The 19,168-nt window shown below is 35.6% G+C and overlaps 1 protein-coding gene across 3 annotated transcripts; it reads right to left on the reverse strand.

The window, feature by feature from the left end:
* Positions 1 to 1,654: 1,654 nt before the first annotated feature.
* LOC123745674 (ubiquitin-conjugating enzyme E2 J2) lies at positions 1,655 to 17,737 on the reverse strand. 3 transcript variants are annotated; one of them, XM_045726484.2, is made up of 5 exons: positions 17,580 to 17,737; positions 15,548 to 15,678; positions 15,061 to 15,295; positions 13,833 to 13,961; positions 1,655 to 11,852 (listed from the first exon to the last, which is right to left on the reverse strand). In XM_045726484.2, exons 2-5 carry the CDS (start codon positions 15,661 to 15,663, stop codon positions 11,622 to 11,624), a joined length of 711 nt encoding a protein of 236 aa, XP_045582440.1. In that variant the 5' UTR covers positions 15,664 to 15,678; positions 17,580 to 17,737; the 3' UTR covers positions 1,655 to 11,621. The 3 variants fall into 3 exon arrangements, with proteins under 3 accessions (XP_045582440.1, XP_045582439.1, XP_069168322.1); XM_045726483.2 differs by lacking the exon at positions 1,655 to 11,852 and adding an exon at positions 12,678 to 13,576; XM_069312221.1 differs by lacking the exon at positions 1,655 to 11,852 and adding an exon at positions 12,678 to 13,576 and having other exon boundaries at positions 17,546 to 17,683.
* Positions 17,738 to 19,168: the final 1,431 nt, after the last annotated feature.

Raw genomic sequence — 19,168 nt, forward strand, 5'->3', positions numbered from 1 at the left:
CAGTACCACTTTTACCCTTTCTTCAGTTTATAAATGTTTTTGTGACATACAATATTTAGCATTATATATAGCTGCCTATTAATACCCGTATGATTAACTTGCGACCTTATTTATATAAAGCTCTGAATTCGCATTTGATAACGTAAGGTGTTAAAACAAGTAGCTAGAGTGTGAGGGAGAGGCACACTAGCTAAGAACAAGTATTGTCTCACAATGATCAACTAAGACGCAGCTAAAGACATTCCAACTGCGGAATATTTATGTGCGCGCTCAGCTCTCTACTCTTTTACGGGCTATTCATGCCCGTGTCACCTCTTGGGTGGCTTAATCTTTATCAATCAATCAATCTCTACTCTTTTACGGGCTATTCATGCCCGTGTCATCTCTTGGGTGGCTTAATCTTAATCAATCAATCAATCTCTACTCTTTTACGGGTTATTCATGCCCATGCCACCTCTTGGGTGGCTTAATCTTTATCAATCAATCTCTACTCTACTCAGAAACTATGTACTTATATCCCTGCTTGTGCTGGTTGGGCTCCAGCTCCTGGCTCCCATCTCTTTACCTTATATGTAATCAATTTTCCCTGGAATACGTTCCACCAAATCACCCAATGTACCTTCTTGTGTGTATATATATGCAAATCAATAAATAGATAAATTTAACAACCAGGTACCTATTCACTGCTGGGTGAACAGATGCGTACAGTTAAGGATTGGCGCCCAGTCAATCCTCCCCGGCCAGGATACGAACCCAGGCCAACTTGCTGGCACAGCGCCGGGCGAGTGTGTTAGCACTGCGCCACGGGGACTATCAATGCTCACTGTATTGACTTAAGTGGTTTACTTTGTCATTGTTCCTCTGTGTAGTGCCTACTTCTCCCCCCCTTCCCCTATTATTAAACTTCCGCTTCTGCACTGTACTTCTGTATTCATTTATTCGATGAATTCAGCTACAGTCCATGTAACTCTTAACACTTCCAATGTTACTGTTTCCCATTGTTAGGTTACTCAAGGAAAAATTTTCCCTATGTAAATTCCTCATTGTTAGATTTTTCCACTGAAGATACTGATATAAAATTACCTAAGCTTAAATTTACCCTTGTTATACTTACCAAAGTTACCGTAACTACACAAGGTTAGATTTATCCAACATTTAATTACATGCTATTTATTCATTCCTTCATTTCCCAATCTTAAATTTACCAAAGTTAAATTTACCCAATGTTGAATTACAAGTTATTTAAAAATTCAACATTTATAAAAATTCTATTAATTTATAATTAACATTTATATTTATACAAACCTTTATTCCTCTATTGTGTTGGAATCATCAAGATGAAAATAATTGATTCTCATCGCAGCTTACTAATGAGGAAGTGTAAATAAATAAAAATAATAGTGTGACAAAAAAATTAAAATTGTGGCATCTACATTATAACAATATTTTCCTGGGGAAAGAACTCATCTTTCTCCAAATCAAAAGCAAAAAAGTTTCTATATTTATCCAGCAATTAATATTCGAACCTGCTTCATGAAGACTTGGGTCAACCTACTGTATTCAAGAGAAAACATGAGGTGATAAGACATCTCTACATTTCAAAAAACAACTTAAGATACACCACCATATTCATGGATGAAATAATAATCATGCACAGCTCTTAATCATATATATTTAAAAAACTCATACATTATCCCCTTACTATAACCCTGATTTCCATGATTCTTCAATGGCTGATCAGTCTCATTAGCTCTGAATTAGCTTTGCTCAAAGCTCATTAGCTTTGCTTGCAAAAAGCAAAAATTCAATAAAATCAAACCATTCCAAACTTAATTTATGTATACAATGCTATCCATGTTTACACTTACTACTTCCTATAACTACAATTCTTTGTACAAAGAAGTTAACATAATTTTGAGGAAATTTGGTTCAGATGAATATAAATCTTCTTTATTATGCACGATTTGTCTAATGAGTTGTTAAAAATATACTAGTGAATATAATTGGGCAAATCAGTGCTGCTAAGAAAACGACATCATAGAGTAATGACACCAGCGAGTAATGACAGCAGAGAGCAATGACACCAGAGATTAATGACACCATTGTGCAATGATACTATAGAGTAATGACACCAGCGAGCAATGATACTATAAAGTAATGACACCGGAGAGCAATAACACCAGAGAGTAATGACAGCAGAGAGCAATAACACCAGAGAGTAATGACAGCAGAGAATAATGACACCAAAGATTAATGACACCAGCGAGCAATGATACTATAGAGTAATGACACCAGAGAGTAATGACATCTGCGAGCAGTGACACTAGAGAGTAATGACACCAGAGTAATGACACCAGAGTAAAGACACCAGAGTGTAATGACACCAGAGTAATGGCACCAGAGTAAAGACACCAGAGAGTAATGACACCAGAGTAATGGCACCAGAGTAAAGACACCAGAGAGTAATGACACCAGAGTAATGGCACCAAAGGGTAATGACACCAGAGGGTAGAGTATACCAGATGGCTAATGATATTAGAGTGGGTAATGATACCCCATTGGTAAATAACACCAGAAGGCATTGAACCCTAAGGGTAAATGACACCAGAAGGCACTGAACCCTGAAGGCAAATGACACCAGAAGACAATGAACCCTGAGGGTAAATGACACCAGAAGGTAATGCACCCTGAGAGTAAATGACACCAGAAGGTAATGAACCCCGAGGGTAAATGACATCAGAAGATAATGAGCCCCGAGGGTAAATGACACCAGAAGATAATGAACCCCGAGGGTAAATGACACCAGAAGATAATGAACCCCGAGGGTAAATGACACCAGAAGATAATGAACCCCGAGGGTAAATGACACCAGAAGATAATGAACCCCGAGGGTAAATGACACCAGAAGATAATGAACCCCGAGGGTAAATGACACTAGAAAGTATTATCGGAGAGGGGTTAAATTAATTAAGGTAAACTTTTTTTTTTTTGGTGTACAATCACATGTTGTCTATTAGTTTAATTCTCTAACCTTCCCAACTTTATGGAATTTCCTATATAAAGTATCTGTAACACTGTATTTCCTGTTAGATTTGATACTTTTAAGCATCCACTTAATGATATAAGCAGAAAAGTAACTGATCTAGTTACTTGCATCATACGGTGATTACCTATGTTTAACCACCTAAGTCACTAATGCTCTTGTATGATCTCTGATGCTGGTGTATGATTACTGATGTTGGTGTATGATATCTGGTGCTGGTGTATAATTACTGATGCTGGCGTATGATTACTGATGCTGGTGTATGATCACTGATGCTGGTAATTACCTAAATAACTACGCCTAAGTGTAGTTACAGGATGAGAACTACGCTCATGGTGTCCCGTCTTCCCAGGACTCTTTGTAATATAACAAATAATATGTGTTATTAAACACAAAATTATTGTGTTATTATGCTGGTGTATGATCACTGATGATTGAGTATGATCACTGATGCTGGTGTATGATCACTGATGATGGCAGACCTCCACTGTAGGTCTGAGCCAAAATTTCTCTCCAACCACTCCAATATTTGTTTAAATATACATTAGTTATTTGATCCGTTTCAGCCTAAAAATACAGAATTTTTATGGTCCTTCGAATCTAATTATACTCTAAAATAAAGTCCCTGCTCCTTTGAATGTTGAACAGCAATTTAAACTAAGTAGTGTTCAACATAAGAGTTAGGAAGGCTTTCAAATAACAATGCAACATTCTTGCAATGTTCCTGGAAAAAGTTGATTTCAAAACATTTACACAACAAAATTCTTTGATCAGGTTTGATGTTATAAATGAATAAGGTCTTCATATATTTATACTGTATTACAATTATGTTTGTTTACACATAAATTATAAAGTTATGATGAAAACATATTGACAAGGCAGCCACAGGCTAGGCTGCTCAAGTAGAACAACTCTTAACATCATGAACAGGCAACAGGTTTTAATTACTGTTCAAAAAGAAATAAAATGTTACACTACCTATCTAGTCCTTGCTTTAGGTTCTCTGTTAATCAAATGCTGTATTATTGGAAAGGATACAGAATGAACATTGGTACTGGAAGAGACACTACTATCTATGTTATCAAATAACAATGTAAGAACAAATAAAAGTTATGAAGGTTACAGAAAACGAGTAGGTTATGAAGTTACAAAGAAAAATGTATTTTAAATAAAGAGTACAACCAAATAAACACTGGAATGTTATTCATGTATGAATGGATTGAAGATGGCAAAATTTATGTAGTCTAAATATTTTGATGAGTTAAGGGGATTGGCATTGAAGATCACCAGTGTTTCCTGCATACCGAAGAACTTAATTGGAAGGTTAAGATAATTCGAGGCTCTTACCATTTCAAATTAGAATCTTTCATGAAGGCATTTAGTGTCTGTGTTTAGTTTGCCAATTGTGCACATATACTGCCCCATTTTCTTTGAAGAGAAGGAATGTTGATTAACAAACTGGTATATGGATAAATATATATAATATATGAATGGATTGAAGATGGCAAAATTTATGTAGTCTAAATATTTTGATGATATCCATTATTAGTACTTATCAGTTGCATATGTCCTGGGGACCATTCAGGCTTGTTCGCATATATTTAAATTTACATTTAGTAAGTACAGTAAGACAAAAGATGTGACAACACTGCAAAGTACTGAAGGTATAAGAAATCCAGTCAAATAAAAATAATTTGAGCCACAGGTGCAGACAAGCGTAATATGACAAAAAGATGCAAAAATTTTAATTGTCTTGAAGTGGGTGAGTATAAAAAGAGTGGAATGATCAGTGAAATGATCACTGAATAACATGAGTGGAGAGAGAGCAAGAAAGGATACATTAACAGTACAGGTACTGTACAATATTTTGAGCTTAAGGGAAGGAATGACTTATAAGAAAGAAGGATGGTGTCTTGTGTACATACAGTACTTAAAAGAGTGTAAATATGTAAAAAAAAAAAAAATGCATCAAAGTATAATAGAGGCCTGCATTGTAACAAAGATTTTTCTAAGATGCATGGAGATGATGTGCAGGGTAAACCTGGATGAGGTGAGAGACTGAAATGAGAAGGAAAGTATGCATGCAAGATGGGATAACGCCAGACAATCTTGCTTAAACCATAAGTCTACACAATAATAAAATAACCTGTGAAAGAGATAGCCATTATTAGTACAGTATACTTATTCAATTTTAAAGCTTTAGAACGTAAGTCTATATACCTAACTATATCATAAATGCATTATCTTGCTACAATACAAGGCTGTTGGTGCAAATCTTTTACTCTAACCAAGATCTTCACAAATTTTTGCTACCTTTCACATAGTTTGCACATACACACACACACACACAAACACACACACACATCTCATTGGGAGAGTATAATACATGATATCCAGTCAAAAATTTTAAAACCAAAAATCAGATCATGACAAATAGATCAAGTAAAATATCTGAACTAATATATACAACAGACTGCAGAACATTTTAACAAAGTTCACCATTGTATTATAACAATGCATAGTGTAAAGGACATTACCGTTTATATAATACAGGATACAGTACTCTGTACACTGCAAGAAATGTATGGTAAGGTGGTTTGAAGACAGGAATATGTACAAAGCCTAGACATTGTCAGGTAAGTCTAGGTGTATACATGCCAACTTTGTATGTATACACATTCAGATGAGTGAAACCAATAGAGACAGAGAACAGAGAGATGTATACAGAGATGTATGGAGTGCTGCTGTCTGTATCCATTGTATAGGTCACTTATGGCGTGTACCCATCTGTTATTGTTTGTGCTGTGGATTATAAATTCATATTATCTAATAAATGAAGTACCCACCATTGTCCAGGTGAAGAACAGGGGGGGCCACATCTTCACTGCTATGGCCAATCATCCCAGACCGGATTTACACTTGGGTAATTACACATACACACACACCGATACGCACACGCACACACAAAATTCTCAAGGGAATAAACAGGGTGGACAAAGACAAACTCTTTAGCATGGGTGGAACACGCACAAGGAGACATAAGTGAAAACTAAGTACCCAAATGAGCCACAGAGACGATAGAATTTTTTCAGTGTCAGAATAGTTAACAAATGGAATGCACTAGGAAGTGATGTGGTGGAGGCGGACTCCATACATAGTTTCAAATGTAGATATGACAGAGGCCAGTAGGCTCAGGAATCTGTACACCAGTTGATTGACGGTTGAGACGCAGGATCAAAGAGACAAAGCTCAACCCCCACAAGCACAACTAGGTGAGTACACACAGACACACTCCCTGTCTGAGTACTGTACTAAGGAGATGGGATACCATGATTGTAGCTCTCATCCTCTAACTACACTTAGGTAATTACACATACACACTTTCTCTCTCACCCAAATAATAATTTAATAGTCATCAATTAACTCCCAGGTACCTATTTACTGCTAGGTGAAAGGAAACGTGCCCAACCCTTATTGTCCCCCAAGGATTCGAATCTCAGGATTCCCGAGTGTCAGTCAAGAACAAACACAACTGTACTACCAGAATCATGACCGAGTTATACTATAATTTTATTAGCATTAAATCCAGATTATGAAGCTTAGTGGTCGAGTTACTTATGAATGGTTTATAGACATTTGCTAATATATTAAGAAAATGTATTAATAACATGAAATAAGTAATTAGTGTGTGTAAATACCTAAGTGTAGTTACAGGATGAGCTATGCTCAGTGTCCCATCTTCCCAGTACAGTAGTGTCATGTAACGCTTTGAACTACTGAGTTTTGGCCACCACCACCTTCTCACTTACCTTGTTTTAACCATCTACAAAAGAAAACTGTCTAATATTTTTTGGGCACTTTTTGTTTCTTTAGCTTGAATCTATTACCTCTTGTTCTTGAGGTTGCAAATTTCTAGAATTAATATTTGTCAATTTGGTTGATTCTTGTTGTGTGTGTAGTGAGCATATCATTTCTTTTTCTTCTATCTTCCAGCTTTGACATATTTAGCATCTCTAGCTTCTCCTCGCAGCTCGTGTTTTTCAGTTCCGGAAGCCATTTGGTACCATACCCTTGCACATTTTCCAGTTTAATGATGTGCCTCTTGAGTGTATGTGTATATATGATGTGTGTAAGTTAATGTATATGTAAATACATATTTTCTACACTTAACTAGACCCCTCACTAGATACTGTACCACCAAACCAATAGATACTATAACAATGGGAAATTGGACACTGCAAGAGTACTTCAAGTCAAACACACATCAAATTGCCAACAGGCATCTGACATCTAGGTATAACCTTCTATCATCACTTCCAAGAGGGCCGAGCAAGGTGATACTCCACCCACTTCCCCAGCTGTCCAAGGAGAATACAGGACCAGATTACTCTGTTAACTCAATATTGATGTCACCTCTTCTCTTATCACACCTGCTTGGGCTATATATTCCTATGTTTATTCTTTTGTATTAATATTCCCTTTTCTTTTGAAGATGCTAAATTGAACTTAGAAAAGTATGTCAGTTTAATTACAAGTAAAATAAACTTTTGAAGGCAAATTTTGTAACTTTTCCTAAGTGACAAAAAAACTAAAAATAGAGATGACTTGTGCCAGAATTATTGATCTAAATCTTTTGGGAAAAAAATTTGTAAATTATACGTAACATTAAGTTTTAATTTTATCTTTTTGTTTGCAGATACTGTACTGAGAAAAATAAGTGCATATACACCAAACTTCGTACACTGGAAAACATAAAAAAAAAAAAATTATAAATGAATGCATAAAAATTGGTGGAGAAATGTTACACATTGCCGTAACCATTCTCAGAGTGCAGATTGATATATGCATGATTGTAGGAGCTCTATTTGAACACAAGGCTATAAAACAAAAAAATTGTCAAAAAATAACAGAATCGAGCAAACTTTGGTTGGCCTGGATCTAATACAAATTCGTTCATTCAAGCAAGTTTGTCTATACATAAACATTACATATATTTCTCACTTGATAAGCGAGATATATTCTGTGAACATTGTTCAGAAACCAGAAAGTCGTTAAATGATTGTCAATTTTCCATTGCCAATAACATGAATAACTTTCTTAACTTGGGAATGTGCATTATAATTTTATAATGAAGTAATCCAGTAAGTATAAAATATCACATATGAAGAACCACAGTGCTTGCAGGGGCCTAGCACTTATATTATTTGAAAATGAAATGTCAGCATTTTCCTTTAGATTCTATTGATAAATATTTTAATTTTGACATTGGCATGTCAGTTGTGTAAGGCACTGAGGAGGTTGCAGATGGTATTGATCTTACAGACGCAGAAATGATGAAAAGCAATTTGATGTCAGACTGTGAAGCTTGGCTGTGCTCCTCAAGACACAGTTCATTGAAGCATGAAATTACTTCACAGATCATATAATTCACTTCACTGCTATGTTCTAAGTTTGGATCAGGTTGAAAACAAAAGACTTCTTACATTATTCTGTTAGCTTCAGCCAAGTTTTGTAGGTTAAAATTTTAGGTGGGTGTTCAGTAGCTTTAATATCATCCTCATATTAAATCTTTAACACGAAGACCTAACAAACCCATTCAAATGCTGTACCCTTATACTTTAGCCTCAACTGCTTTGCCATTAACACTCACTGTCACACCAGTCATCTTCAGATGAAGCAAATTGTACCATTTAATTAATTTTACTATCCACCTATTTACTATTGTTACTGTTAGTAATAAAAAGGAGGCCTGGTTAAGGACCGGGCTGTGGGGACGCTAAGCCCCGAAATCATCTCAAGATAACCTCATCTCTCAAGATAACCCGGCACAAGAACCAGATTTTTTCACTCACAACTTTCTCACCTGTTAGCTTCCTTTTTGAAATGCTTAGACAAACTAAGTGCCTTCACCTAAACTAGCACTGTACTGAGCACTGTGCTGATTCTAATACTAATAAAGCACCATTCTCTGCATCCTGACTTTTAATGTTCTTAACATTCTTGGGTACAATATAGTACAAACAACTGATGGGGCTATGCTCATGTTGCAGGCTTTTTTCACTGCCTTTTAGTTGCTTATTATTTATGGCTTCATATCAAGTTTTATTGCTTTCCTCTCACTTTCAGAGCACTAAAGCTACTGTGTCCACTTGCTAGACTTTTGTAACTCATGGAGGATGCCGAGGAGCAATAAGAAGCAAGGGGGGAAATACTATTGTACAGTACGCACGGGTGTATGTGGACTCGGCAAAACATTCATATAAATGGGTCAAACATAGGAAAATTTGACTTTGAAGCCTCCTTGGGATCAAGTGACCATTGTGTACTAATATCCATGTACAGTATATAGTGAAAGTAGGAATGAGTAGTTTGGGAAATGGATCAGGAGTTAGTAGGGTTTGCTCATTGAAAGGGCAATTGAGATGAGAAAATTTATATTAGGAATGCCAAGGGACACAGAACTCAAGAAAGAAACTCCCATATGACAACATGATTCATCTACCAGAAATGCTGGGAAACAGTATAGTACAATAAGGCTTTCCTTGTCTCAAGAGTTGACAGCAGAATAGTTAACAAATATTTTAACCAACTGTCTAAAGTGACAAAACTCACATACATAAGTTGATTGAAAACTTATTTGAATGAGGGGATGAGCGAGTGGTACAAGAGAGCCAAGAAACAGAGAGAGAGAGAGAGAGAGAGAGAGAATTTTAAAACACAGCAAATAGAGAAGACCCAACCCAAACTGCTACACAGCCTCAGCCATATTAAGAGGAAAACAAGAGTAAAATAATAAGTGATAAAACTGAGAGCTGGGAAGGACACATTCTAGAAGAAAATAACAATAAAAACATGTGAGGAACCAAACAGGATTGCATAAAAAGAGAAAAGTCCTGTGTGAACTGACATGAAGTAAGGAAATACTTGCCGGAATAAAATATAAGCGTGCACGCACACACACACACACGTATAAATGTGCCATCATATTACATATGAACTTGCATATTTACATACAATTTTAATAACTGGCAGTCTTTAACCTATCCCCACATTTGTGCTAAACCTTTATGTACAGATTTTTAACACCAATTAAAATGAAACCATTTAGTAAAAAATTCACTTACAATTTATTTTTTTGAGATGGGGAAGCCAAAATGAAAGTGAAATACAACCTTTTCAAGTATAATGTAGGCCTAACATAGAAATAACTCTATATTAATTTGTTACGCCTAGATTAAATTGGCTATGATTTTCATCTTTATTTGAAAATATCCCATTTTGTAAATGCATTTTAGTACTAAATGGTTAAGTTCCAAAATGGACTTTTTGATATGTACATATAGCACAAGTATAACATAAACCATGAGGATAGGTTGCTATCTGCATTCTGTGCTCCACCTGAAGTTGTGTACACTGACCTGCAGAGCTGCAATCATACAACTTCTTATATTCTGTTTACACATTAGTGCTTATGAAATGACCTCCAATTCTCTGACGTCTTCTAATACACACCATCTTCAAGCAACAACCCTTATTATTTTCTCCATTAAATGTTGCTAATATTAATAGATTAGCCAATCAGTGCATGATGCAGCTGTAAACAAAGCTTGGATAATTATGGTTCAATTCCTACAGGCAATCAAACTAGTCAGACTCTACTGTTCAACTATATATTAGCACACCACAAAAATACACATCTATATGTGGGTGATGTTTTAACAATTAATTTTTTTGTCTGAACAGTCAATCTAACATACAATTAAGTATAGTACAAAAATACAATGAAGTACAAGAAGAAATTCACTTCTTAATACTGTACTACAATGGAACCATAAGATGGTATGTATTTTACATAACCATTTCTCATTTCTTTTCATATCACTATATTCTTAATGCACCTTAATAATTTTGAATGAACTGATGCTTATATATATTTTTCTGAATGAAGGCATTACATACTGTACAGTTGTGGCCATCATTTGGTGGCTTTTATTTTTTTATTTATTTTTTTATAAAATTCTATGCAAGGGCTTAGTGGAAAATAACAGTACTGTATAAACTTCGGTGATTGCTTGCCACTGGAGATAACTTACATAACTATGATAACCTTCGTATCAAATAACAAAGCAATTAATATTCACAACAGGGCTACTTCTTTACAAATAATGTGAATATGCAGTTATTTTTGCTTCTCCTCCAAAAGAAAACATATCACCACAGAAAAAATACTGTAATAATATACAAATATTCCACTTTTTTTTATCCATTCACTCACTCACTCACAATTTTTTACTGTAAGCTTAGGAAAAACACAAATGCATATCAAGAAAAGGAAAGAAAAATATGTTCAACTCAGATAACACATTCCAGATTACTCGCAAGTAAAAGAGAATATTTTTCACAGAAGCTTATCTCATTACAGCCTTCAGATGAATATAGTAATAATAGCAGAAGTACTGAATATCAGTCCTTCACCCCTCCCCCCCCCCTACTGTTAATGACAATTTCTTTTAAACATTTCCAAAATATTAGCAGATTTTAAAATAAAACATCGACCATTATAGGTATATAATTCACACTATCCTTCTTCTTCACTTAAAGTCGAAACAACGTACGTCACTGTCCATGCAAATAAGGCAAAACCAACAACAACCAGCAGGTTTGTTAGTGCAGACATCTGGCTTGCGTCGAGGTTCTGGTTCGTACTATCATTGCTTGTTGGGCCTCTGTCACTTTGGCTTCCACTTTCTGCAGCCTTCGCTCTCTCTGCAAGCTCCTGTTCACGCTGGGTCAGTTTATTTTGAATTTCCTGAAGTGAAAGCAAAGAAGAAATAATTTACTATAAAATATGAACCAAAGATCTTAAAATTAGATACATTATCAATACAAGAGGAATAGTAATAGAAAGACGTCTACAGAGTTCCATAACATGGTTCCTGGTGAAGTAGATACATAATCTAAATATCTACTATTGAAACTTGAATACCAACAGCCAGGCTAACTAGTAAGCACACATCTTAAATTGCCTTTTCTTATAGTTAGTGGAGAATCTGATTGTTTACCACTTAAACAACATGTTATGTGATTACAAGTCTCCTGTAATGGGCTTAATAACTATTGGAAAACCTATGATATGAATAAAGAGAAGCTTATCTACAGTCTGACACTACAGTCTACTCTTCATTAGTGGCCAATGTTATGTTAAACACAAAATATGCAGCCACCTCAGTACTGGTACTTGGCCTGAGCGTTATATAATTTTTTTAAGAAATTTCACCAATGTTAACATATGTATATAGTTGACCTTCCTTTTAACAATTTTGTACAACATTCCTATAATAACATTCTTGACACCCACAGGAGCATACATGCACCAGAAAACAAAGAACAAAATAAAAAATAATGCTACATTAAACAATATTTCTTACTTTTTTGCAAGAATCACGCACACGATCATGAAAAACCAAGAGCTGTAATTTGTATTCTCTCTTTTCAGATACTGTTCATATTTCAACATGTTATTGTAATGTATTTTAAGAGTGCTTGGTATATTTGTCATTTTGTTAAATCAATGCTTGAAGATTAACACTGAATATATAGTGAAGGAGCATCGAGCTAAATAAAATTACCTTAATTCAGGTTTCTCTGTTTATTTGTATACTTACAATACCTGTCCTTTTTATGTTACTTGCTGCATAAGTTCATTCTAGTAGGTACATATACTGTATAGGACTGTATTTGTGCATATAAAACCAACACCACATAGAAATTATCATCAGCTAACATGAGCACAAGCAGGAAGCAGCAGTCACCCACATAAGTACATTTTCTCTGGTGGGTTTTCCCCGAGAGTGCTCTCACTCTCGTGCTACTTGAGGCTCACATCCTTATCCTTCACTTACACATTTTCTTTTAAATAATTACCATTTTGTTATTCTCTCCTTTTTTCTGCTCATGTGTTCATTTTTTATAATAAAAAAATAATACTGTAGTAGTAGTAATAACAATAATAATAATAATAATAATTAACATTTCAGGAGGGTTCTAGGAGACTCGAACTGCGGACCCCAGGCATGTGAGACCGAAGTTCTATCAACTGGGCTACTAAGGTTGGATTCTCCTAGAGTCCATGTGAATACAATGTTTATTTCCATGGAAGTGTAGATGACAATTAATAATGATAATGATAATAATAATTTTTTCCCTCTCTTCTGCTACTACTTCAGACTACAACTTTGATGTGTTTCAAGGATTCTTGTAGGTGTACTTGAAACATCTGTCAAAGTATATCACCTCCTGGTAATGTTTGCTTGGAAGTGTAGCAATCACTACAAGGAAAAAATATGAGGACTGACTTCCAGCAAGACCATTCAGGTGAGTAAGTAGATAGGAAGATAAATAACAAGATAGACACTTCTCTAGCTCTTCTATTCTCTCACTACCCCCAGGAAGTGAGATAGTCATCTCAAGGTAGTCATCTTTCTTTGCACATATTCTTCTTTCCAGTTCATGAAAGCAACTGTACTTAAAAATCTGTTAACAAAAAATTTGAAATGATCATCCATGATGGAAGGGAAGTTGCCAGACTGAATAGGGCATCAAGAACATAGAAGTAATAGCTTATGTATTCTTCCTGAATCCTCTGACATTTACTGCAGATTAATCATGTTAGAGAAAGTATTTGCTCTGTGAACCTACTTTGAAGAATAATACTGAAAGGCATTGCTAATTTAATATGAAAAACATGCAAATACTATACAGAAGTGACACTAATGAGATCCTGACTTACCTCTGCCATATCAGCAAATAGTTCAGTGAAGACCTTGTCTTTAAGGTTAAAACTCAAACTCTGTTGAGCCAATTGTCTTTTTTCATAGTCACTGGTCTCAATGCTACCAAATGTTGGAGATTTTTCAAGCTGCAAATATAAAAACCAATATATAAGATAAATGAAATATTCTCTCATGGCGTTTGGTCACGTTCATTTATGGATGCATATTACACACGAGTATTATTTTAACTCTCAGTCGACGTTCTTTTTCCACTTTCAGAAATAAAGGTACAGTACTGCACATAATCCATATGGTATATGAAGCATTTTGTCACATATAATATACATATGTAATTAATGGTTATATTCTGAACTGCAGTACACACGATACCATAAAAATAGAATGTTGAGTGCCGTGAAAAAAAAAAAGTGAGAAAGTGAGAAATTTGTACATTTGTATCAAAGTTTTTTCTAAATCATTTACATACTAAATGAATAAAACCCCAAATACCACTAAAAACTGAATACAAAATCTAAAAATCTAAAAACATCCATGTGGCTCTATATCCAAGATTACTTAAAGATGACAAAGGATTATTTCTGTGAATATCAACTGTTCCATCCTAATAAACTTGAGTTTCTTAAATAATGAAGTTGAATTCAATCAAACTTTTCTCTGCTCCCATTACATTAATCATTTTGATTAGACTGCCACATAATGGTGCAAAATATACTTGTCATTTCTCTAAAGCTGTGTAAATGCAACATTTTGTAACTACAAAAACTTATTCTACTATGAGCACATAAAACGAAATTTGAGCTAAAATTATATCAAACTGCCTTGTCAACTTTTCACTCACCACAGCAAAAGATTCACAAGTTTTAACCCTGGACACTTACATACCAGTTTTCAATAATACATCCCAACTCTCACTTTAAAAATAAAATTTGCGGACTAATAATAATCATGTTGTACTCATTTTGTGAGCTGCGGAATAAAAGCGTTATAAAGAATCCCAGCTTGCATTACTTTTACCATGTCATGGTGTAGCAATGCTACATTGATATCTCCATATAAATCTTATATGGAGAGAGAATGCTACACCATGACATGGTGTAGGTACACTTAAGGCGTTTGCTTGGGAGTACCCAGAGCAGCAGTTCAAATCTTCTTCGTGGCTCCTACTGATTTTCTCATCAACATATCACGGTAACGTGATTTCTTTGTGCAGTGTTCTAGACTCACCATGAATGACAACAGTCCTGTAAGTATTGTTGCCACAGACCAGGCTGGGTTCCAGGTGTCTGGATGGAAATCTGATATGGAGAGACAAAGACGAGTGTTGGTTTTGAAGCGACCAGAGGGTGTGATCATGTAGATGCTGGGAGGGCGAAAGGGATACTCCATGGGAAATACCAGCTTGCCATGATAATACCCACCTTCGTAGGGGCTTTGTTCGGGGCCCTCAACTACATAATGCCTGAAGGTAGATACATATGTTGATATAATAACCACACTAAAAAACATACTGTTAAGAACAAGTTAATATAGAAGCTCATTTAATTTTTAGTGTAAATAAATTAAATTACAGGAATTTGCTCAGCAAATCATGCATAATTTGTCACAACTTTTTAACTATGTTGCACATGGCTAGCTTGAATTACCTAAAGTAAGGTAAATTATTTTACCATAGTCTAGATAACATTCTAGTCCTATGCAGACATATACTTACCATTCAAGAATATTGGAAGGTAGGGGTTCAGCCATAACATAAGGCACAGGGTCACGTTTGATACGCATGTAGTCAGCCCTAAGGCGTGCTGACGCCGTGCCCGAGTGCTTCGACATCTCAATATTAAATTTCTGGAACAAAATTGACATTTCTGATAAAAATTACAGTACTATGAAGTATTTGCCTAAAAATAATAAAATAATACAATTGAGCTTTATTATACAGTATTGTGTGAAGTAGCCAGGGAGCCATGGAAATTAATGATATCAAAATTACTGCATATCCATAATTTAAGAGACCTTCACTCACACCTCTGAAGTAGTAAATTAATAATCAAGTGATATAAGATATATATGGTAATAATAAAAATAAACTTGGGACTTGGATGATACACTAATGTAACCTATGAGGAGTACTAGGACAAGGGCGCTGCAGAAGGGCAAGCACAACTTGGAAGCATTTCCTCCCCTGCAGACAACAGTTTAAATACAGTACAAAGCACTAAGAACAGGTTGTGTTTATCTCTTAAAATCATTCAAAATTGAAATAATAGTAATGTTTTTAATATTATACAGTAATTACATTTCATTAAACTTGATTCAATTAGGTTTCTGTCTTTGAATGGGGCTACTTTTACTGTTGTCTCAAACAACTATACAATCATGTCTCAAGTTTACATACAGCACATTAGATTCCTGACCTGTTTGAATGCTTTATTTATTTTTTTACCATTTAATCTAAAACTTTAACAATGGGATAGCTCAATATGGAGCTTAAGTGGCCAGGAACCAACAATCTAACCCCAAGTGATTCTCCACTATTTTTTAATCAAATACATATGTTATATCTGCCCGAAATGCTGCGCATACTAGTGGCTTTACAAGACTGTAATTACCATTTTATGTATCCTCACATTCCCAATGTACCTTCTTGTATATGCATAAATAAATAAATAAATAAATATCATGCTAGGGTAGAATGCTATGTTATCCAATATCAATATACAGTACTCTAATGCAATGTTCTGTATACAGTACCTGTATCCAAAAAGCACACCAGCGAACCTACAAAATGGTCATACTTATACCAATCAGCACAAAATACAATGAACCTAGCCTAATATATATGGGTCATCAGTGAATTTCACAATCATCATATTCTCTGTGGGAACATTTCTATGATAATCTGGGCATGGGAAGATTTTAACCTCTCTCTTGCTGCTCTGGATCAAAGTACATTACAAGACTATGGTAAGGTTACCATGCCAAATACAAAGTGTTGTAAAGTGCTTTAGTCTAACAATACTCCCCTAAACTAACATATAATAAAAACAAATCACCCTAATGATGCACATGAGTGTTCCGTATCACTTTGAAAAAGGGACCAAATTGAAACATGTGGAATATCTCGGAATAAATTTGGGAATCGTCCCTAAGACTGTTAATCAAGTCTAACAAACCATGGGGTGCTGCATTATAGAACTTTAATACAGGATAAAATACTGTAATCATCAATGTCTGTTACATCATTTACATTATATCCAAACAGAGCAGTGCCTTATAAGTCTAACAGATAATTTTAAGTAGGTAAATTCTAGCAGAATTAATAAAATGATAACAAATCCATTGCAAGAAAAAAAAATCATCCACCAAACAGCCACTGCAGTGGCTCCTGAGAGATTTACCCTAAGCTGGGGGGGGGGGGATTTATTATTCAGACAATAATCTAATTAATCCCTGAAAAAGCTCTGCTCATTTTCCAATATGATTTCACTTTCCAAACCCTACATAACACAAGTATTATGTCCTCAAATATGACGACCAAACTAACCAGACTCACATTTCCTCGGCTTAATTAACTTTCTGGCAGTAGAGTTTAAAAGTTATATATTGAAGAAAATATACAAGAAAGCAGATATTACCCAATGAGAATACATTTCCCCCACAAAAGTGTACAGGCCATGAGACGTGTGAGAGTAAGATATATGTGAGGCCTCACCTCTTCTCCTAGCACTAGTCACATGTACAAATACCTTCTAAATGCAGGAAAGTGTCATTTTGTTAGGAAGATGAGGGCCTGTGAGAGGTGGTTGTATCAGCTGACGGTGAGGACATCAGCTGGCGGCGCCCGCTTGACACCTCATACCTCATATACTCCTTCTCCCTCACAACCTCGTACCTGTACTAGTACTCTTCTCATATATTTCTGCATTATCTGCCCGTAAAGGGGCAATTTTATTTTTTGGGGGAAGCATACTAATGAAAACTGACACATTTTTCATTCATTGCGCATATCTTAGCTCAATTTTCTAATGTTTATGGTGCAACGCTGAAGAAAACTACACCCGCCAAATTTAAATGAATGAAATGTTATTTACCCGCGAACTACTACACTAGCTAACACTAGATACAGTGCTAGTTTCAAGCATTAGGTAGGAAACTATGAAGATGAAATTTTGCTTTCTTTCTTGCTTTTGAATTCAATTTTGCTTTTGAATGCTTTCTTTACTTCTTCCTTGTTTTTTTTTTTGTAGATTTCTAATATAAATTCAAAAAGTTCATTCTGTATAGATTGTGATGTTGCTTTAAGCACCACAATATTATGTATATGAGTAAGCTGTAAACCTGGACACAGGCTTAATCAATTAAGCCTCAAAATACCCCTGAATTTTTAGAGCTCATAGTTCATCGTGTCCTCTATATGAGGGAGTTGAAATTTCCCACAAAATTGTCTATAGTTTATGATTTTGGATAATACATTTATGTTGTCTCTACCTCTTCGCTATTTTTACAACCGAAAGCTTGTGTACTGAACCAATTTGAGCTGAACCCAGGACTGGTAAATCAATCACTTTCCAACGCTTTGCGTAATAGTGGCTTTAGGCATTGTATGTACTAGCCCTATCTATAAATCCATCATTCTTTGTAAAATCTCTTGTATGTATGTACCTTACCTAAATAAACATTTATTTATTTATTTAATCACCTTACGTAAACACTAATGCAAGAGGGACTAGGCTGCTCCAATTGCAGTTTCTCCTTGCCATATAACGCCGATAAATCCTACACTATTGTACAGCATGAAACCTCTATTTTTATTTCGTTTTAACGAAAGTGTCAAAAATTTAATTATAAATATATTGACAGTAACATATAAAGACATTGTTATGACACATTTGAAAGATGTTTATTAATCTGGTGTGAGGTTGATGGCATCGTCCGGGGACTGGAGCGCAGCAGCTGTTGTGAGCGAGATCCCACTGGTTGGCACAGCCTCATTTTAGGCAAGTGAGCGTTCAATCCCCGATGGTCCAAGTGGCTTGATCACTATTCCTGGACCTTGTATCCTAACCCTTGTCCTCACATTCGGTCAGAAGGGAGCCGAGCGGACAGCACGCTGGACTTGTGGTCCTGGGTTCGATCCCAGGCGCCGGCGAGAAACAATGGGCAGTTTCTTTCACCCTATGCCCCTGTTACCTAGCAGTAAAATAGGAACCTGGGTGTTAGTCAGCTGTCACGGGCTGCTTCCTGGGGGTGGAGGCCTGGTCGAGGACCGGGCCGCGGGGACACTAAAGCCCCGAAACCATCTCAAGATAACCTCATTCCTTCCTAATGCTGTATG

Source organism: Procambarus clarkii, chromosome 71, assembly GCF_040958095.1.
Source record: "Procambarus clarkii isolate CNS0578487 chromosome 71, FALCON_Pclarkii_2.0, whole genome shotgun sequence".
NCBI lineage: Eukaryota > Metazoa > Arthropoda > Malacostraca > Decapoda > Cambaridae > Procambarus > Procambarus clarkii.